Source organism: Myotis myotis, unplaced genomic scaffold (genome assembly GCF_014108235.1).
Source record: "Myotis myotis isolate mMyoMyo1 unplaced genomic scaffold, mMyoMyo1.p scaffold_m19_p_34, whole genome shotgun sequence".
Lineage (NCBI taxonomy): Eukaryota > Metazoa > Chordata > Mammalia > Chiroptera > Vespertilionidae > Myotis > Myotis myotis.
The window spans coordinates 471,284-494,302 of NW_023416340.1; the positions used below are offsets into that span (position 1 = coordinate 471,284).

Genomic DNA, 23,019 nt, shown 5'->3' on the forward strand with positions numbered 1-23,019 from the left:
CGGTGTCACGCTTTACTCCTTCCCCGATGCAGCTCCTGTCCCTGCGCCCAGCCACTAGCTCGCTGAATTGCTCAGCACACAGCTGGAACAGAGGCTTCCATGCACCTCTGTGCTGTGTTACCCAGAAAAAAGGTGGCAGGAACCATGTCGGAGGGGAGAAATCCTAGTCCTGTTAGAGTCCAGTGGAATTTCTTCAGGTTTCAAAAGGCAACTGCGGGGATCACTCCCTGTCAGAGGAAGTTTCAAATGTGGAAGAAAAACAAACAGATCCTAAAGCAAATAACTTTATTTCTACCATTCCTTCTTAAAGGACCATGGGAATCTAGAAAATATAAAAAAAATCAAAACACAAGCAGCTGCCACTCAGGGGTAAGAAGGACGACACAGCCCTTAAATGCAACAGGCTCTGCGCCACAGCAGCGCCGGCTGTGAACAGCACAGGCTCCTCCCTCCCAGCGGGCCCCACAGAACAGAATCCCCAGGGGCGGGGCCTTTAGAACAGTTTTCCTAATATTCAGCCCTAATATTCAACTGGCAAGGCCTCACCCGAATGCCCTAGAGGACCCGGTGCCGGTTCCTCTGTCCCGCAGCCCAGGCTGGACTCACTAATCCTCAACTAACACTCGGGACCCGCGCACCAGATGCCACCTGTTGTTTTTCAGGATTTCGAACTCCGGAGGAAATACACCCGCCTGCTATGTTTTTCCTCCCGGGGCACCTGTCTGCATTTGGAACTGCGGTTCCACTCGTGTTTCATGGGGCCTGGGCCTCATTCCCCCGAGGCTATGCTCCCCGCAGTGTGACAGCAGGCGGAGGAGAAGTCCAGGAAGGTGGCGAGAGGCTCCCACGCAACCAGGTGTGCTGATCCCTGGCGGGCATCCCTGGCGGTACCCAGGGGTGTGGCGATGCCGTGACGGCACCAGGACAGAGAGGCGCTGGAGGGCACCTGCAGGTGCTGCCCGCTCAGCGGAGCTGGCAAACAGTCCTGCTCGGTGCGGGAGGGAGGCCGCCGGGCCCTCTGCCCCCTCATGTGCAGCAGCTGTTGGTGCTCGCGAGGAGCACATCTGCACGACCTCATTGTTCACAGGAAAGGGTTTGCGTTGGTCCAATGACTTCACTCTTCTCTCGCCGAGAGGTGCCTTGGTGGGAGGAAGGGCAGGGAACGCAGGCGGGCACGCTGGGGGTCGGCATCTTCAGGGCTGCCGTGTGGTGGGTTCACTTGGGGCCGAGGCACTCCACAATCCCGTTTCCCTTCATGCCGTCAAAAAAGAAGAAGTTGTTGTGAGGTGGGTCCCTTTGAGACAGGGCCTGGGGAGAAAAACAAGAGGGTTCAGTTCACGTGCTTTAAAACGGACAAGATGGAGGGAAAAAACCCAGACCAGACCTTCCACCAGCGGTGTGGGCAGCGGTTTCTCAATGGAGGTCGATTTTGCTCCCCAGGGGCCATTTGGCCATGTCTGGAAACTTTTTTTTTTATTTAAATACAAGCGAAAGTTTATTTAGAGAGTCACAGAGGTAGAAAAAGTGAGCCAGCTGGGCTGCACAGGCTCAGGAAACAAGTTTCAGAGGCCAAAGAAGGGCCCCTGGAGTTTAGGAGAGAGAAGAGAAGGCAGAGGCAAGACGCCCAGGGGAAGGAGCAGGGAAAGGCTCCCGTGAGCTCGAGCATGGAGGCCTTCTGGATGGTCACGTTTCTGCGCTGGCCTTTGCCAGCGGTGTGCCCTTGGAGAGGTGACTTAGCTTCTCTGAGCCTTACTTCCCCATGTAAAGCACACGTAACAGATGTGCTATCCTAGGCACTGAGAGAGGTGAGCCCTGCTAGTGTGGCTGAGCGTCAACTCAGGCACCAGGAGGTCCCAGTTTGATTCTTGGTCAGGGCACATGCCCGGGTTGCAGGCTTGATCCCCAGTAGGAGACAATTGATCAATGATTCTCCCCTCTTCCTTCCCCTCTCTCTAAAAAAAACCCACACAACAATAAAAACGTTTTGTTTTTTTTTAAAGAAAAAGAGATGAGATCAATCAAAAAAACTTGTATGCATATATGCATAACCCATGGACACGGACAATAGTGTGGTGAAGGCCTGGGTCGGCGGTGGGCTAGATGGCCAATGGGGAGAAAAAAGGAGACATCTGTAGTACTTTCAACAACGAAGATTAAAAAAAGAAAAGCGAGGTGATCTACCTCAAATCCCTTCACCAGTGCCTGGCATGAAGGAGCAGCACCTGGCGAAGTGCAGGGGTAATTGTCATGGCTGTGACAGAAGGGCAGCGATTCCCTCCAACACACCTCGCTGCGGCTTCCGGAGCCCTCGCCTCCTGGCCGCAGGACAGGCCTGGGAGCAGCTCTTCAGCCACAGACACGATGACTGTCTCATGGGGTTAACAGAAGGACACGGCACTTTTTTTAATCCTCCCCCGAGGATATTTTTCCCACCAATTTTTAGAGCGAGTGGAAGGGAGGGACCCAGCACTTTTAAGGATAGAGTCAGACAACCTGAATTCACAAGCTGAGTCATGTGTGCACAGCTCTGGGCCCATACGTGCCGGTGACCTAAGGTTCTGAACCCAAACAGGGCTACCATCACCTTGGCCAGCTTCTAGCAGTGGGTCCCAGGGAGCTCCATGTTGTCACTCATAAGGTATGATCTCACTTACAAGGTTAGAAATTGCTCTAAACAGCCTGAACTTCTCCTTGAACTGAGAGCCAATCCCAATCCATTTCCTCATCTGTCAGTGGGGACAACTGTACCTACTTTAAGGGGCTATTCAGCCACCTGTCCAAGGAGATGTGTTAGCGTCTAACCTGCGTCAGGTGTAGTGCTAGATCCTGAGGAGGGGGCTTGGATCTGACAGGCTCGCTCCTGCCTGCTAGGGTTTCTGGGAGAATGAAATGTGACCAGTCTTGTAATGTTCCTGGCACAGAGCAGATGCTTAGTAAGTGGGAGCTGCTACGACTAATGGAGGCCAGCACCCCCTGCCAATGGCTGAGGATCCCAAGCCCTCAGCTGGGTGGAAGGCCCAGGAGCCCACAGCCAGAACTCCTAGAGCCTGGAAGGAACCCAACTGACGGGTTACAATGCGGCCTACCCTGGAGCCCGAGATGGCCACTGCTGTCACGGTCACCTGTACACTGAGTGCAGGGGCCCTACTGTGGACGGGGAAAGAAGGACGACTTCCACCTAAGGGAGCATGACACCGTGAGGACGTGGGCAGAACACATGGTGTCTGAAATGCAGAAGGAAGGAAACAGAGATGATTCCAAGGGGACAGAGTTTACATTTGTCCCCCACCTCCTAGTGTTCACTTTCTGACGGTCAGATGGTCTCTCAGGAGAGCCTACCGCCAGCTGACTGAGGGCTGACCTGTGTTAAGCAGGGGGAGTGGAGTGAGCGGTGGGGACCAGACAGCAGGGCACGGGGTGAACATGGGGCAAAAGGTAAAGTGCTTCCCAAGCCAGATGGGGGCAGGAGGAGATTCCAGACACGCCCAGCAACCGAGAATGCAGAGCGCTCTGGCTCGCTGGGATAAACAGAAACAAGATGCTGGCAACAGCTGTCCCCAGCAGGCGGCGAGGAGGGGGCTGCATTAGAGGTTAGGACTGGGATGCAGAGAAGCCGCTGCAAACAATCAGGTCAAGGCCACCTGCCTTGACCCCAAATCTCCATCCCATACGAAAAATCCAGGGAGCAGCTTCTCATGGGATGTGCAGAGTGAGCCTGGGGGTGCAAGGACAGCAGCCCTGGGTCCACACAGACGCAGAGCCGCTGGACTGGGTGTCAGTTTGGGACAGTGCCTGAGGTATGATGACCAAGTGGGGAAGAACACAGGCCCAGAAACCAGACTGCCTAGGCTCGAATCCTGGCTCCCCACTTCCCTGCACCTCCACCCCACTTTATACATCAGGGATCACCACACTTCTACCTCTGCAGCTGCTGGGAGGATAAATTAGTTCATCCATGTAAGGAACAGTCTCTGTATGGCACTGGTTATCTATTACTAGAGGCCCGGTGCACGAAATTTCATGCACTGGGGGGTGGGGGTGGAGGGTGGAGTCCCTCAGCCAGGCATGCGCCTCTTGCAGTCCTGGACCCCTGGCTCCTTACCACCCACTGCCGCTGCACTGGCCAACCGTGAGCCCGGCTTCTGGCTGAGTGGTGCTTCCCCTGTGGGAGTGCACTGACCACCAGGAGTCAGTTCCTGCATTGAGCGTCTGCCCCCTGGTGGTCAGTGCACATTATAGCAACTGGTCGATCTGCTGTTTGGTCGATTTGCACATTAGGGTTTTATTATATAGGATTATATAGGATAGGATTATCACTACAGGCCACAAGAATACCTACATTCCCATTCCCACCTTCTGATTCTCCGTCACTGCACTTTGTCATGGACCAGCACAACCCTGCCCACGGAGAGGACAAAACACTGCAAGTCCATGAGCACCTAGACCCTGACAAAGGCCACTCTAACGTCTTTGGGCAAATAGCAAAGTTCCCAGAGGAAGTAAAATTTTTTTGAGGGTATGCTATAGCTTTAGCAGCCCAAATGTTCTTCCAGAAGAAATGAAAAATGCTGCCCTAGCTATGGCCCCAGGTAAGACACTTCCCCTCGGAGAGTGCCAATGACAGCTACCCAACATGTCACAGGCCCCCCTTGCAGAGCCTGTGGGCTCCTGCACAGGCACAGGCACTGGTACTGGCTGTCCTCCTCCTCTGTAAATACTACGGGTCTACAGGTGGGATTAACAAGAAGGAACTCTGGGGCCATGGTGATGGACAGAGAAACCCTGTCGAGGAGAAGAGCATGGACTGGAGTCCCTCTCAGGGCCTCAGCAGTGTCCTTCCTTAAGAGGGCATCACGACAGCACCCACTTCCTAGAGCCAGGAGAAGAGAATACTTGGCCAACAGCATCAGCACCAGCCCCCTGGGCAGGTCAGCTGGGGTGGGGGGCAGTACTATCCAGCTCTGGGCTCAGCACAGAGCGGCACTCAGAGGTCATTTGCTGAATGCCCACCTGGATAGGCTGGAAAAGGGAAGGAAGGGGAAGCGCGGGGCATGAAACAAGGACGAGCGGGGTCAGAGAAACCAGGGAGCCCAGAGAGCCCAGCGCCCTCTCGGCACATCCACAAGGTGTGCGGGGGATGAACTGTCGTCTCCACAGCGACTGCTTACCTTCACGATTTCCTGGGCCAAGACCCCTCCAACCACTGCACACACAGGAGCCATCTCGGAGAAGCAGAACCTAGAAGGGAAGACAAGTGAAATGAACACGGAGGAACAGAAAGGGGTAGGACATGTAGAAGGGCCGGCAAAGGGCTGCCTGAATGAAACATCTGCCAGGGAGTCAATTCCGACAGCAGTGCTAATGCTGGCATCTAGGCATGAAGGTTAAATCCAGTCCAGGGGTTAGATGGTGGCTGGGAGACCTTTGAACCTTGGCAGGCAGGAGCTGTTTCACAACACTTTTTTTTTAGGTTAAAGGAAAGACTATATCTGTGCATCCTAAAAATAAGGTCCTTCAAATATCAGATGTGTCAGTGCCCCGGTCACATTCTAGCAATTCTATCCTTACCCACAATGGGCGGTGGGTTCCATATGCTATTCCCAGACACAGGTCAGCGAGAAGGCCTGTGTTAACATGCAGGAGGCATGGGAAATTTGGGATCTGATATGAAACTATGGGGATAGAAAACAGTCTTCACTACCCACATAGATGCCAGCCCTTCTTGGGCCAGAGGACAAATGTTAGCTGATACTGTCACCAACCCTTCAAATCACCCATCCTGGGGAGCTAAACCCTATCTCCCACCACTTCCCCGGTTCCTAGCCCTAAACTCAAAGATATTTCTTTTTTCTTTTTTTTTAAAAATATATTTTACTCATTTTATACAGAGAGGAAGGGAGAGAGATAGAGAGTTAGAAACATCGATGGGAGAGAAACATCGATCAGTCGCCCTCCTGCACATCTCCTACTGGGGATGTGCCCGCAACCCAGGTACATACCCTTGACCGGAATCGAACCTGGGACCTTTCAGTCCACAGGCCGACGCTCTATCCACTGAGCCAAACCGGTTTTGGCTCAAAGATATTTCTTAAATGAACAAACTGGGACATAGACAAGTTGCAGCTTCCCAAAGGAACCCTATGATCAAGAGACCACCTCCAGCCCTGGCTAGTTTGGTTCAGTGGCTAGAGCTCCAGTCTGTGGACTGAAGGGTTCCGGGTTCGATTCCAGTCAAGGGCACATGCCCAGGTTGCAGGCTCCATCCCCAGTGTGGGGCATGCAGGAGGCAGCTGATCAATGATTCTCCTTTTAACATATATACATATTTTTATTTCAGAAATGAAGGGAGAGGAAAAAAGAGATAGAAACATCAATGATGGGAGAGAATCATTGATCGGCTGCCTCCTGCACGCCCCCCACTGGGGACTGAGCCCACAACGCAACCCAAGCAAGTGCCTTGACTAGGAATCAAAGCATGACCTCCTGGTGCATAAGTCGACACTCGACCACTGAGCCATGCTGGCCGGGCTAAACATATACTATTTTAAACCAAGTAATATCAACTATTATTCATTCCACACTATAATCTGATGGATATTTAGACTGTTCTACATTGCAATCATACATCTGGGTTCTGATACATTTTGCCCCTTTAAAAAGGCTATTATCACAACTTCCACCTTCTACCCCCCCACCCCAACCCCAGCCAGGATCAGCACTCCCTCTGTTCAGCCAGAGGTAACTTTTCCTACTGTTTATCAAGGTCTATTATAGAACTATAAAACATAGAGAACTATCACAAAGAAACACTATCACTCAGAATTCTACTACTCAAAGATAATCAAATGGCCGAAACCGGTTTGGCTCAGTGGATAGAGCGTCGGCCTGCGGACTCAAGGGTCCCAGGTTCGATTCTGGTCAAGGGCATGTACCTTGGTTGCAGGCATATCCCCAGTGGGGGGGCATGCAGGAGGCGGCTGATCGATGTTTCTCTCTCATCAATGTTTCTAACTCTCTATCTCTCTCCGTTCCTCTCTGTAAAAAATCAATAAAATATATTTTAAAAAAAAAGATAATCAAATGCCAGAATTTCCCCTTTTATTAAAAAACAAAACAAAACACGTATTCTCCTGTGATCATGCCACACAATGTAATATTCTGCCTCTTCTCTCTTAAAAGTATATTATCGTGTCCTGGCCAGGTAGCTCAGATAGTTAAAATGTCTTCTCGATACGCCTAGGTTGCAGGTTCAATTCCTGGTCAGAGTACATGCAGGAATCAACCAGAGTGCATAAATAAGTGAAACAACAAATCAATGTTTCTCTCTCTCAAAACGATAAATTAAAAAAAAAATCAAATTAAAAAAAAATTAAAGTATATTATTATTATTATTTTTGTTCGTTAATCCTCATCAGAGGATATTTTTTCCATTGATTTTCAGAGAGTGAGTGGAAGGGAGGAAGGGAGGGGGAGAGAGAGAGAAAGAGAAATATAGATGTGATAGATGCTTCAACTGGTAGTCTCCCCACATGCGCTCCAACCAGGGTCAGGGAGCAAACCTGCAATCCAGGTATGGGCCCTTGACTGGGAATCAAACATGAGACCTTTTGGTGGGCGGGCCAATGCTCTAACCACCGAGAATACTGGCCACAGCTAAGTATATTCTCTTAACTAAATGCTAGCAAACCAAACCAGAAACATATGGAAAGAATTATTCACTATGACTAAGTGGGACTTATGTCAGGAATGCAAAGTTGGCTCAACAGCTGAAAAAAACACACCAATCAATGTAGTATGTCATATTAATTGATTAAAGGATATTAAACACATGATCATCTCAATAGATACAAAAAAAGCATCCACAAAATCCTGCACCTTTTCATGATAAAAACACTCAACAAACTGGGAATAGAGGAAAACTTCTGCAACTTGATAAAGGGCATCTATGAAAAAGTCATAGCTGTCACCGACTCAATGGTGAAAGACTGAAAGCTGCTTTCCCAAGGTCAGGAACAAGATACAGATGTCGGCTCTCACCACTTCTACTGGACATTGTACTGAAGTTCTAGCCAGGGCAGTTTAGGAAGGAGAAGAGAAATAAGAGACCTCAGATTGGAAAGGAAGAAGCAATACATATTTACAGATAACATGATCTGGTATATAGAAAATACTAAGGAATTCACAGAAAAATTACTTGGACTATTAAATTAATTAGCAAGGCTTACAGGATATAGAATAAATATACAAAAATCAATTGTATTTTTATACATTAGTACTGAACATTGTAAAAACGAAGTTAAGAATTCCACTCATAGCCCTAACCGGTTTGGCTCAGTGGATAGAGCATCGGCCTGTGGACTGAAAAGTCCCAGGTTCGATTCTGGTCAAGGGCATGTGCCTTGGTTGCGGGCACATCCCCAGTTGGGGGTGTGCAGGAGGCAGCTGATCGATGTTTCTAACTGTCTATCCCTCTCCCTTCCTCTCTGTAAAAAGTCAATAAAATATATTAAAAAAAAAAGAATTCCACTCATAGTAGCATCCAAAATAAAGTATTTAGAAATAAATTTAACAATAGATGTGTAAAACAAATTTTGAAGACTACAATATATACCTGGAGAGTATTATGCTAAGCAAAATAAGCCAGTGAGAGAAAGACAAGTATCACCTGGTATCACTCCTATGTGGAATCTAATGTACAAAATAAGCTGATGAACAAAATAGATCCAGAGACACAGAAGCACAGAACAGACTGTGGAATCTCAGAGGGAAGGTGGGGGCGGGTGGGTGGTAAGTGATCAACCAAAGAACTATGCATATATGCATACCACATGGACACAGACAATAGGGTGGTGAAGGCCTGGGTGGGGGGGCAGGGGCGAGCTAGAAGGGGTCCATGGAGGAAAAAAGGAACATACGTAATACTTTCAACAATAAAGATTTAATTAAAAAACAACAACTACAATATATTGTTGAAAGAAATAAATGACCTAAATAAATGAAAATATATCTCATGTACATGGATCAGAAGACTTAATAATGTTAAGAGCGCAATACTCCCCAAATTATATATCTGACAGAAATAACTATATCAAAATTCCAGCTGCCTGTTTTGTAGAAATGGCAAAATCCATCCTAATATTCCTATGGGAATGCAAGAGATCCAGAATAGCCAAAATAATCTTGCAAAAAGAAGAACAAAGTTGGTCCTGGCCAGATGGCTCAGTTGGTTGGAGTGTAGTCCCATACACCAAAAGGTTGCAGGTTCGATTCCCAGTCAGGGAACATAGTTAGGTTGCGGGTTTGATGCCCAAAGTGTGTACAGGAGGCAGCCAAACGATATTTCTCTTTCACATTGACGTTTCCCTTCCTCTATCTCTAAAATCAGTAAACATGTCCTCAGATAAGGATTAAAAAATAAAATAAAATAGAAAGTTGAGGAATTCATGTGTCCCAATTTAAAAACTTACTACTAACAAAGCTATAGTAATCAACATCGCATGATGTTGGCATAAAAATAGACACACAGCCCTGACCAGTGTGTTCAATGGTTAGAGAGCCAGCTTGCTCTCACATCGATGTTTCCTCCCCGCTCTCTCTTCCCCTCAACCTCCTCCCTTCCACTCCCTCTAAAAAGCAATGGAAAAATATCCTTGGGTGAAGATTAACAAAAATCAAAAAAAGCAACAAAACAAATCAAACAACAGACATACAGATAAATGAAATAGAACTGCGAGTCCAGAAATACATACATATATGGTCAATTAATTTTTGACCAGCGTGCCTAGACCACTCAAGGGGAATGAAAAAGTCTTTATAACAAATGGTACTGGGACATTTGGGTCTCCACATACAGAAGAATGAAAGGGAGCCCCTACCTCACGGCTTGTACAAAAGTTAACTTGAATATGGATCACAGACCTAAATGTGAAAGTTAAAACTGGAAAACTCTTAGAAGAAAACATACAGGAATAAATCTTTATGACCTTAGATTAGGCGGTGTGATACCAGAAGGATGTGTGAAAAAAGAAAAGTTGTATTTCATTAAAATTAAACTTCAAAGGATACCATTAAAGCCCGGCCAGTTTGGCTAAGTGGATAGAGAGAGCATCGGCCCATGGGCTGAAGGGTCCCGGGTTCAAATCCGGTCAAGGGCACGTGTGGGAGGCAACTAATTGATGTGTCTCCCTCACATTGATGTTTCTCTCTGTGTGTCTCTCCCCCTCACTTGCACACACACACTCTCTCTAAAAAAACCGATAATAATAATAAAAAGTAATGGAAAAATATCCTCGGGTGAGGATTAACAAGAACACACACACACACACACACACACACACACACACACCCCAACTAAAAAAACCCCCACACAGGATACCATTAAGAAAGTAAGAAGACAATCCACAAAATGGGAGGAAATCTTGTTAGTCATATATGAAAAGAGGACTTGTACCTAGAATATATAAAGAACTCTTGTAAGACCCTCCACCAGCAAAAGATTACAACTCACTTACTGTGATACTCGAGTTATTACGGTGGTCTGGAACCCTGAGCCCCCTATCTCTGAGGTATGCCTGTATATTATATTACTGGGAAAGGCAGAAGTACAGGAATAGAGAATGGATCAGCAATTACTGGTGGGGAAGGGGCTGACTACAACAAGGCACCACAAGGGAACTTTTTGAGGTGATGAAACTTTCCTATATCTTGATTGTAGTGATGGTTACATAACTCTATGTCTTTGTAAAAATTCATGAAACTGTAAAAATAAAAACAACACACACACACACACACACACACACACACACACACACACACACACAGAGCTCTGGCCAGCATGCTCAGCGGTTAGAACGCCAGCCCATGCACCAAAGGGTCTCGGGTTTGATTTCCGGTTAAGGGCACATACTTGGGTTGCAGGTTTGATCCCCGGCCCTGGTTGGGGTGAGTGTGGGAGGCAACCAATCAATGTGTCTCACGCTGATGCTTCTCTCTCTCTCCACCCCCCCCAACTTCACACCCTTCATTCTCTCTAAAAATCAATGGGGAAAAATATCCTCAAATGAGGATTAACAATAACAACAAAACACACATGGCTCATAGAACTGTGTAACAAAAATAAATAAATTTTGCTGTATATAAGCTTTAAAAAACACATGAGGAAACAAAAATGAATTTTAGCCCTAGCCAGAGCATAGGTCTTCGGACTGAAGGGTCCCAGGTTCAGTTCCGGTCAAGGGCACATGCCCGGGTTGCGGGCTCGGTCCCCAGTGGGGGGTGTGCAGGAGGCAGCCAATCAATGATCCTCTCTCATCATTGATGTTTCTATCTCTCTCTCCCTTTCCCTTCCTCTCTGAAATGAATAAAAAAAAGAAAAATGAATTTTACTGTATGGGAGTCTAAATAATGGAAATTAAATAAGACAAAACAAACATCTCAAGAAGCAACCAGACAAATCCAGAATATGAGATACTCTACAATATAACTGGACCGGAATAATAATAATAATAATAATAATAATAATAATAATAATAATAATACCAAAAAGTGGTAAACTGTTCTAGATCAAGAGTTGGAAAACTTTGTGTGAAAAATCAAACAGTAAATTTTTTTGATTTATAGGACATATGGTCTGTTTAAACTCTTTAAGTCTGCTGTTGCAAAGTTGTAAAAACTCTACAAAAGCTGTCACAGATAATACACGAGTAGGTATGAAATGAAACATTATTTACAAAAACAGGTGGCAAGCTATAGTTTGCCAACCCCTTGATTAAGAGACACAGAACCAAATGCAAGAGATGAATTTGGATGCAGTATATTAAAGCCTCGTGTCTGTATCATGCTCCTCTCCCCCAAAATAAAAGCAAAATATTAGCAACTGAATCTAGCTGAGCGGTATACAGGTATTCACTACTATACTAGTCTTTCATTTTTCTGTATGCTTGACATTTTCCATGGTAAATACCATTTTAAAAATTGATTTTAGAGAGAGGAAGGGAGAGGGAGAGACAGAAACAGAGAGAGAGACAGAAACATCAATCGGTTGCCTCTGCATCACAATCAGAGATTGAACCCGCAACCCTTGGATGTACGGTACGACACTGCAAGCAACTGAACCACACTGGCCAGGACAAAAAGCATCATTTTAAATCCATGCATAATATTGCATTGTCCTGCATTTCTATTTATTTATTTAATATATTTTATTGATTTTTTACAGAGAGGAAGGGAGAGAGATAGAGTCAGAAGCATCGATGAGAGAGAAACATTGGTCAGCCGCCTCCTGCATACTCCCCACTGGGGATGTGGCCGCAACCCAGGTACATGCCCTTGACTGGAATCGAACCTGGGACCTTTCAGTCCGCAGGCTGATGCTCTATCCACTGAGCCAAACCGGTTTTGGCTGCATTTCTTTTTAAAAAAATTTATTAACTGATTTTTAGAGAGGGAGGGAGGGAGGGAGATTGATTTCTTCTTCCACTTATTTATGCATTCATTGGTTGATTCTTGTATGTGCCCTGACTGGGGATTGGACCCACAAACTTGGTGTATCAGGACGATGCTCTAACCAACTGAGCTACTTGGCCAGAGCTATCAATAACTCTTTAATGCTTCTCCAATTTCTCTTTTTTAAAATATGATAATAAGTATGTTTTGTTCATAAAAGTTTGCTCAAATTATTTCTTTAGGGTATAATCTTACTGGTAAGGGGAAGAATTACTGTGTCAAACAGGGAACATTTTAATGATTCTTGATACATATTTCCAAAGTGTTAATTAAAAAGGTTGCACCTTTCCCCACCACCCTTGCTAACAATAAATGAGTCTTAAAAAAAAAAAATCTAGCCGAAGCCGGTTTGGCTCAGTGGATGGAGCGTCGGCCTGCGGACTGAAGGGTCCCGGGTTCGATTCCGGTCATGGGCATGTACTCGAGTTGCAGGCACATCCCCAGTGGGAGATGTGCAGGAGGCAGCTGATCGATGTTTCTCTCTCATCGATGTTTCTGACTCTCTATCTCTCTCCCTTCCTCTCTGTAAAGAATCAATAAAACATATTTTTTAAAAAAAATCTACAAAGGATTTTATTGATTTTACTTATGCTCTGATAGAAAATGTAAAAGACACAGTACCAGTGATCAGTAATTTTCCCTGGTTAATGGAATTACAAGTGATTTTCATGTTCACCTTACAATTTACTCTGTACTGATTTTTCCATAACATGTATATTATTCTGTATTTTTAAAAAACAGTTAAGTTCACAAAAGGACAAATTCATAAATGTATGAATCCATTTATACGAGATACCTAGAAGAGTCAAGTTTATAGAGGTAGGAGACAGAAGTTGCCATGGGCTTGGAGAAGACAGAAAGGGAAGTTAGTGGAAGGTGGTGGTGGTTGTACAGCAATGTGAATGTACTCAATGGTTAAGATGTTATATTTTATGTTGTGTATACTTAACCACAATAAAAATTTTAAACAGTAAAAGTTATATTTATATATATAATTTATGAATGTTCGTCATAAACATATATAATAGTGAAAAGATACAAACAACTTAAATACCCACTGATAAGGTGATGGCTGAATAAATAACCATGTGTCAGACAAGGACATGGATCTGTATTTTGACATAAATAGGCATGACATGCTGAAAAAAGAGGGTGATTGCATGGAAAATCTGATCTCATTTTGACTTTAGAAAGGAGAACACGTATGGGTAAATATACTCAGAAATCTGTGAGTCTAAACCCCAAAATGTTAGCTGTGGCTAGTTCTCAATGGTGGGACCGTGGGTGATCCTTTTCTTCCCTTCTACATTTTCTGGCAACAGGCATCTGTGACTTTCCTAATCAGAAAAGCAATAAAGCTCTCTAAAAAGAGAATAAATAAGGTCACATAAAGGACAGCGCAAGCACACCAGGACAGATGAGGGAAACGGAGACTTGTGCACAGCCTTCCCTACTCAAGTGCACAGCCCTGCTCCGAGCTGGCAGTGGGCAATCTGTGAGGGTGCCTGAGCGGCCAGACACCCCATCCCATGTCAGGCCTCGAAGAGCCACCAAACCCCTCTTACTTAAAGAGCAATAGCGCGGGAACACCTGAGCACACGAGGACCCGGACATGGGAAAGTGGTTTCCGCAGAGCAGGTGGGAGGGGAAGGAAGCACTTTGGAGAGAAAACCAGCCAGCAGCTAGTTAGGCTGTTAGCAGTTAGGTGGTGGCTTTCTTTTCTGCGGAGCAGGGCCGCGGCCACTTTCGAGACAGAGCCATGCCACTCACTCTAAATGCCCAAATTAGTCAGCTGGCTGCATACGCACGGCCAGGCGCGGGTCTGCTTGGCGGCCTGGTCTCCCTGGCAGCGTCTCCTGCAAACGGAGCCCTGCATGAGCCAGAGCAGGTACCACTTGCTTTCCACGTACTGTCCTCTCTTTACCAAGACATGCGTGCACGGCTGGGAGCCCAGCCTGCAGTGTCATTAGCCCTGAACTCCCCGTACAACTGACCAAAGCACCCCAAAGGCTACTGCTGGTCCTAAACCCGGTGGGGTCTGCTACTGCCTAAACACGGTGCCCAGACACGAGAAAGAAACGACAGGAGAAGGGACTCTGACTCACTTTATTGCTAGAAGAAAACCAAAGAAGCATGCTATGACCAGATTATATGGTGAGACTTGGGTGAGGTCTTGGTTGGCTACTTACTAAAACCTTGAGCAAGTGATAGAAAAGTCTTTCTGAGCCTCAGTTTCTTCATTTAAATGATGGGAAAATAATCACACCTCAAGGGGATATTGTGGCAATTAAATGTGGTAATGCATAGAACGTCTTCAATACGTGGTACTGTTGCCATTAGCTATATATATAAACCTTGGATGAGGCACTTAACTTTCCGGAACTTTAACTTTTTCTCACCTATAAAAAGAATTGTTGTGAAGAGAGAACATGTACATAATACATGCTCAATAAATTGCAGCCATTATTGTTACTCCTACAGGCTAGGCACAGCAAAGCAATTCAGGAACTTTTCCCTAAGACAATGAAAGAAAACAAGAGTCCACTGACGATCCCAGAACTGCCTGGAAGGGGCTCCTGGCCTAGTCACTGTTTGGACTTCTCCAATCAGACTGGTCACCAAGGTGAAAACCTCCAAGTGCCCAAGAGCGAGGATGCTGGGAACACAGTTGTCCTTGCTGCTGAGAGTAGACACTGGTGAGCCATCAGTGGAGGGCACTGGGGTAATATCTACCAAGTAATAAATCACTCTTCTGACTCAGCTACTATCTATCAATTTACCCTGCAGGTGCGCCTGCACACACAAGGCCATATACTGCAGCATACATGGTAACAAAAGCCTGGCCACACTCGAGGCTGCAGGGGACTAGTTCAGTGACCGCTACTGCTCCTGTGCTGGAATACTATACAGAGCTGGGGAAACGAGGGAGGAATCTATGTACTGACCGGAAAACACCCCAGAAGACACTGAAGTGAAAAAGGTACACAATAGAGCAGTGGTTCTCAACCTTCTGGCCCTTTAAATACAGTTCTTCATGTTGTGACCCAACCATACAATTATTTTCGTTGCTACTTCATAACTGTCATGTTGCTGCTGTTATGAATCGTCATGTAAATATCTGATATGCAGGATGGTCTTAGGTGACCCCTGTGAAAGGGTCGTTTGACCGCCAAAGGGGTTGCGACCCACAGGTTGAGAACCGCTGCACTAGTGCATACAGATTTTACACTACCTTGAATTCTGAACCATTTAACTACTGAACAAACAATCTGCACATCTCTTTCTCACACGCTGTGGCTACACCAACGGAGAGGCAGAGGCCTGCGAAGTTGGCAGAACGTGGCCCAGGGGGCTCCCCTCAGGGCTTTTGGTCTCAGTAAAGCACCTCCCCAACTTAAGGCAAATACGGAGATGTTTATCAATCCAGGCCAAACTAATAAATGCCGAGACCAACCTGACAAAGTCTTCAGGAAGCAGGTCAGGATTAACACCCAGGGAGTCAAGCACATCGTTTCGAATCTGGAGCAACAGCTCAGAATCTTCCCCAAAGGTATCACAACTAGGGTCTCTTCCCTTATCCGTGCGGAACTTCAGGAGCACTGGGGAAGGAAAAAGAAGGAGGTTAAAAAGCAAGTCTTTTCATAATAAATGCTTGTCGATGTGGAGAATTAAGTGGTTTTTTTTTTTTTCATTCTCTAGGAATTATACATTAATTAAAATGTGGGCCGAAACTGGTTTGGCTCAGTGGATAGAGCGTCGGCCTGCGGACTGAAGGGTCCCAGGTTCGATTCCGGTCAAGGGCGTGTACCTGGGTTGCGGGCACATCCCCAGTGGGAGATGTGCAGGAGGCAGCTGATCGATGTTTCTCTCTCATCGATGTTTCTGACTATCTCTCTCCGTTTCTCTCTGTAAAAAATCAATAAAATATATTTAAAAAAAAAAATGTGGGCCAAGTGAAAGGGAATACACGTTTCATTTATTCAACAAATACAGTCAGAAAGGCAATCAAATAATTACAAAGATAACTACCATGACTGCGATGAGTGCCAGGACGGTATAGCAGAGGGTCTGCACTACCCACACGGTGGTGCCGGGTAAGGCTTCCCCGAGGAAGCACGACTGAGTGAATGTGTTTGGGGAGAAGCGGGGAACTTCCAGCAGAGGGAAAAGGCCGACTCTGGCCCAGAAGAGAGGTCAGGGGCGGGAGGCATGCATTCTAGGCATCAGTTCAAAGGGCTGCTTCAGCCAGAAAGGCCAGCCAAACGCTCAGACTCATCAGACAGGCAAGTCATTGCAAACAAAACCTCCCTTAGTACAACAATTCATCAACCTCCAGAAACGAGTGTTTAATTTTGCTTTTGAACCAGAGAGAGGTTGAGGGGATGGCGGCGAATCAGAGCTACTGTGAAACAAGACTCTAACAAGCCTTGAACTTTTAGCCCAACCAGAAACACACGGGCAGGATCACGATAAGAGCCATCAGATGCCAGCCCTTCTCCTCCACTGCACTGTCCGCAATGTTCACCGCGAGCTGGGCAGGCGGTGCTCGTGCTCCCCACGTGCCCCCCACGGCAGGCGCACAGCGGTCTCTGGGGCACTCCTCCTCCTCCTTGTCACACAGACTGTGTATCAGCGGAGACGGAGACAAGTGGATCCCTGGCTGCTATGAGACAGCACCTCGTATCTGGAGGGGACTTTACAGTTTACAAAGCGCTCCCATTTAAGTTTCATCATTATTTGCGAACTGAAAAAGTGAACTGATTCGGCAAATTATACTCTCCATCGGTACAAGGGGCGCCTCCTAAAAATAAAGGTGGACTGAAAACTCAGGCAATTGCTGTGAGGCTCTTTAAAAATGCATTTGGAACTCACCCCAGAATAAGAAATGAGTCCTTCTTTCTACTTGTTTTCTTAAGACTCACAGAGTTCTGGTGATGAGCAGCCTGGGTTGAGAACCCGCTCCAAGAAAGAATACACATTCACTCACTCAGCCAGCAAGGCCAAGCACTCACCGTGTGCCCGGCAGACCCAGGCATTGAAGGTGCAAGGGAAGGTGAGTGAGTCTTGGTGTCTGCACATGTGAAGGCGATGGGGAGAGAACAGAGAATTCAGGAGTCACAACAGATGGTCCAAGTCTGAGAAGTTCATAAAGGGATTACAAAGTATTCCAAGAAGATCCGAAACCACAGAGGCCCAGGTAGAAGACAAGGCCTGCTCCTGTGCTATGCCATTCTCGGTGCCACAGCCAGAGAAAGGTCCCGGTCTGCTTCTCTGGCAACTTTCTAATGCCCAGGTCGGGCTCTGCACATCGCAGGTTTAAAAACAGGGGCGTGTGTATGTGTGCTCAGGACACCTGTTTTGGACACGGTTTGCCATCTGGAAACATGACTCTCCTCTTTTCAAGAACACAGCTCCTAGAACCCTCGATTGTACCGAATCACTTGGCAGTCAACTCAAGGCCAATGACCATTTGGATGCTGCTAAACTGATCTGCCTTCACCTGAGCTTAGCTTCTACCTCTGCAGATGTGTTGCTGGAATTCCATTTGGAGTAAATAAATGCAATCACAGAAGCTTTTGGGGGAGGGGGGAGGAGACTGCAGAAGAGGCAGTTAATCCCCGTTTAGACCCAACCTCCTGTCCAACAATGTCCTGTGAAGACAAAGGAATCTGGAAACCTGCTAGTCTAGTCCAGCCAAAGCAGAGGATACTCCGAGCAAACTGCACTGAACGTCAGCGCTGCTCCATCTATCGCTTCTGAGAGGACAGAACCACAAACCCAGAATGAGTGTCAGCGCTGCCTGAGCAGATGATGGACCAATGCCAAGTACAGCCGCTCATACTGCACAATTCAAGGCTCAGTGGCAACCACGTGGACAGGGAGGCTGCTTAATTTCAGGCCGTCAGGGTGGTGGACAGCAGTGGGGGCCCCACATGGTACCGCCCATGTGATGCTCTCATTTCTTTGTCACTGGGACAGAAGCATCAACTGTCATACGGAAGGAAGAAGAGAGGGTCATTTTTTCAGCTCTCACCACAATGCTTTTCATCTTTTGGCTAAATATAAGCCCTTGGAGAAAGCTCAGACCATCCTAATAGTAAAATCAACAGTGCCTCGTATGTGCCAAGCATTTTACATAATTAACACTCAGCCGCAATAACCTGGTGAGGTAGGGAGGTCCTGTTACTCTCCTTACTTTATAGATGGGCAAACTGAAGTTCAGAGAGGTTAAGTGGCTTGTTCAATGTAACTGTCAATAAGTATTAGTGCAGAAATGCCAACTCTGGCATTTAGACTGTGCTTCTTAACCCTAATCAAATCCAGGAGAAATGGCAGGACCATCAGGAATGCAGCCCCAAGGATTCCAAGCGGTCTGGCTCTTTGCCCCTCACCTCAGAGGACTCCCATTCAACCACATTTTTATGCATTTTCCAGATAGGCCCTGCCCTCTCTCAACTGGTCCATTAATTTTAAGTTACTAATTCAGTGGGTGAGAAGTGAAGGCGGACGCCATACGAAACCTTGCCCATCCATCTTCAGAGAGTAAGACCAGTTTCATCTCAGAAAGAAGTAAGATGGCACTAACAGGAGGAGTGAAGGCAGCCAGCAGTTGGCCCCGCTGTTTCTCTGGTGCAGGCCGCCTGGATGAGGGCCGGCAGGCTGGCACCAGCCAGATACCTCGCTGACCACATTTGAAGTCCTCTCAGGGCCTCTGGGAAGGAGGCCAGTCAGAAGGCCACTTATTTGTAGCAAAGCAAACAGAAGCTGTATTTTTCACTCTTTTTCGAATGTCAGCACTCCAGTTAGCGGGGGTGGGAAGAAGCCCATGTTCTGGACAGGCAGCAGTCTCAGAACTGACCCTAGCCCCTGACGAGTTCTTGCTTATTAAATTCTCCTCTTTGTTCTGCTCTCCACCCTCCCAAATAGCCAGACACACACACACATCAGTGTTGACTCTGCATTTCTGAAGAGCACCTCCCCACCAGCTTCCAGATTATAAAACTGTCCCCATTAAGATCAAACTCAGGAATGGAGAGCTGCTTTGCCAAAAGATGACTCACTGAATCGCATCAAAACAGTGCACAAAATGAGAGTCCCAAACCTGATTAACTTCATCTGAACCTTTTAATTAACTCAGGTTGCTGAAGTCCAGGAAAATGACATTTATTGCTACAGATGACAGGCTGGTGTCTCTGCTGAAGTCCAGGTCTTGCCCATGTAACAAAAAAGACAAGCACCTTTTCATGTACTAAAAGGAAAACTGTGTACATGTGATTAACTACTAATTCTGCAAAAAGAAATGAACTCAAATTCATATTTATTCTGAACCAGAATACCAGATTGCTATGACTACAGGAATTTGGAAAGCAGTATTATTAATCACTGTATTTCTTTAGACAAATATCTTATTGCATTTAAACAGTGTGATTATATTTAGCATAATCACTAAGGTCATCGGAAAAAATAGTATTTTTATAGGAAATAAAGTCAACGTTGCAAATAAGCCCCAACTCTATTTCTGTCCCCCAAAACAGCTCAATTAAAGGGGAAAGCTACATCTATATAAAAACCTCATTTGCCTGACTGACAACTAAGGCTTTGTGTGTCAGGTACCCCTGCCTCAGTCTCTGGCGCGCTCCAACCTACCGATAACCCTTCTCCCCACGCCGGCTCCCGTGCACTCTGGAAACGTCCTGGAAACCAGCTCTATTTCTGTGTTACATAAACTTCCAAGAAGATAGTTATCCTCTTAGACAACTGCCTATCTTCTAAGGCAAAACACTAGGTCTGATATGTAGTTAACTGTTCATTCAATAAGTACGTACTAAGCATGGCTTTGTGCCAGGCCCTGAGCTGGGCAGGTGGGAGCACAATGCACACTCTGCCCCCACAGAGCATTTGGTGAGGGTGGCAAATCCAAACTACTTATCCTATCTAATAAAAGAGAAACATGGTAATTGGCATATGACCGCTACCCTTCCCATTGGCTAATCAGGGCAATATGCAAATTAACTGCCAGCCAAGATGGCAGCCGGCAGCCAGGCAGCTTGAAACTAACATGAGGCTTGCTTGCTTCAGTGACGGAGAACTCCAACGTTCCCTGCCTGCCGCTGCAGGCCTCTGAGCTGCAACTCTAAGCAACTATGTAACAAATATAGAAGCTAAACAAAACCCGCCGGGCTTCAGCCAGCAGGATCTCAACATTGTAAGCAAAGGCCAGAAACCTACTTTCAGCAGTGGAGGCCTAAGAGCTGGAGCCAAGCCTCAAAGCTAAAGCTGGCCCAGAATAAAAAAAGAAAAAAGAAAAAAAGGAGTGGTTGGGAGCTTCAGTCACCCCCAGCCTGAAAACAGCCTCAGCCCCTCACCCAGACTGGCCAGGCACCCCAGTGGGGACCCCCACCCTGAAGGGTGTGTGACCAGCTGCAAACAGCCATCATCCCCTCACCCAGGCTGGCCAGGCCCCCAGTGGGGACCCCCACCCTGATCCAGGACACCCTTCAGGGCAAACCAGCCAGCACCCACCCGTGTACCAGGCCTCTACCCTATATAGTAAAAGGGTAATATGCCTCCCGGCACCAGGATCAGCATGACAGGGGGCAGCGCCCAAACCCCGATAGCCCTGCGGCTCTGTGTGTGACAGGGGGCGGGGCCACAACCTCCCTATCCACCCTGCTCTGTTCGTGACAGGGGAAGGCGCCCCAACCCCCTGATCGCCCTGCGGCTCTGTGTGTGACAGGATGCAGCGCCACAACCCCCTGATTGGCCCTGCTCTGTGCGTGACAGGGTACAGAGCCCCAACCCCTCTGATGGGCCCTGCTCTGTGAGTGACAGGGGGCAGTGCCCCAACCCCCTGATTGGCCCTGCTCTGTGCGTGACAGGGGTTGGCGCCGCAACCTCCCCATCGACCCTGCCTTGAGTGTGACAGGGGACGGTGCCTCAACCCCCCAGTCAGCCCTACCCTGAGCGTGACTGAGGGTGGCATCACAACCTCCTGATTGCCCTGCTCTGTGCATGACAGGGGGTGGCGCCCCAACTCCCCAATCGGCCCTGCTCTGAGCCCAACCAGGGGCTGCACCTAGGGATTGGGCCTGCCCTCTGCCACCAGCAGGTCGTTATCTCCCAAGGGGTCCCAGACTGGGAGAGGGCACAGGCCGGGCTGAGGGACCCCCCTCCCCCCCCCGAGTGCACAAATTTTTGTGCACCGGGCCTCTAGTAAGTTTATAAAAGGCGGGAACCAGAAAAGGAGCTCTGAGTTATGAGGGTAGAATGGGCAGTGTATGTAGCAGCCAGGCTCCTGGCCACGGGGCAGGACCACCTGCTTTTCTCAGGTGTCCCCCGGCCCCTGCCCCCACCAGCCCAAACACCGCTGCCTTCTCTCTGCGAGGTCCTTCCTAGAAATGGGCAGGCAGCAGAGTACAGTAGTGAGGAGCTCGGCTCTGGAGCCAGACTGACTGCCTTGGCTGGATCCCCTACTTTTCCACTTACTGTCACCTTGGGCAAGTGACAACGTCCCTGGGCTTCTTCTATAAAATAAGAATCCTAAGAGCACTTATCTTGCAGGGTTTAAGGATTTCGTGAACTAATCCACGTAGAGCACCTAGGACAGCGCCACGCACAGTGTAAGAGTTCAGTAAGTGCCAGCACTCCAGGATTGTGGCTACTCCTCCCCAGTCGCCATCAACCCAGCTTGCCTGCCCCTTGGAGCTGACATGCTTGTTTGTGCGGAACTTCCTTGGTTAACTGAGTTCCCACCACTAATGCAGCTGTGAGCTCTGGAGACTACAGGGACTCTGAATCTCCGTTTACCTTACACTCATCTGTGCAAATCCACTTGTACAAGGACTGGCCTGCTTCTCCCCCCTGGATGTTTGCTCTGTGGGGCAGAGACCGTTTCTATTTTGTTCACTACTATTTGGTTAATGCCTAACATGAGCGTGCCTCCTGGTAGGCACCAAGAAAGTAGGCTTCATGGGAAGCCTAAACGTTTGGGGAAGGAAGACAGTCACACGTAAGGGGCGAGGGCTCTCAACCAGGCCTACTCTTTTATTAATCGAATTGAATAGTTTCAGGATACCCAAGATGGATTTCTTATCAAGTATTTACAAACATGCTAGACATGGAATACCCACCGAGAAACAAAAAAGATACACAGCACACCACGTCTGCCCTCAGGAGGGAAACAAGATGGGAGTCCAGCTTTCAAGGCCATGCCTTTGGTCTAAAGGTGCAGAATAGCCAGCCCCCGGGCATGAGCTCAGGGAGGGACAGGGCTGAACTGGGAAGGCGGGAGCACCTCAGGAAGCCACTTTTCCGGCATCCGGTCATCTGTTCACCCCGGCGCCACAAACTACCCCCTTCATGTACCTCACCCTTAGTTTTTCTCTTTAAGCCAGAAACTTAAAAGTATGTGTGTGGCCCTGGGCAACGTGGCTCAGTTGGTTGGAGCATTATCCCTTACACTGAAAGGTTGCAGATTCGATCCCCAAGAGGGGCTCGTATGGGAAGGCAACGGAT

At 47.5% G+C, this 23,019-nt stretch overlaps 1 protein-coding gene across 3 annotated transcripts in view; it reads right to left on the reverse strand.

The window, feature by feature from the left end:
* Nucleotides 1-268: 268 nt before the first annotated feature.
* SAE1 (SUMO1 activating enzyme subunit 1) overlaps nt 269-23,019 on the reverse strand; it is a 79,538-nt gene continuing 56,787 nt past the window's right edge. For 2 of the 3 annotated variants that reach the window (XM_036302861.1, XM_036302862.1), the window contains exons 7-9: nt 15,959-16,103; nt 5,169-5,238; nt 269-1,308 (exon numbers count right to left, since the gene is read on the reverse strand). In XM_036302861.1, the coding sequence (XP_036158754.1) occupies nt 1,216-1,308; nt 5,169-5,238; nt 15,959-16,103 (308 nt within the window). In that variant the 3' untranslated portion in view covers nt 269-1,215. Of the gene's footprint in view, nt 1,309-5,168; nt 5,239-15,958; nt 16,104-17,516; nt 17,576-23,019 lie in introns of those variants that run through there. The other variant, XM_036302863.1, reaches the window with a different exon arrangement.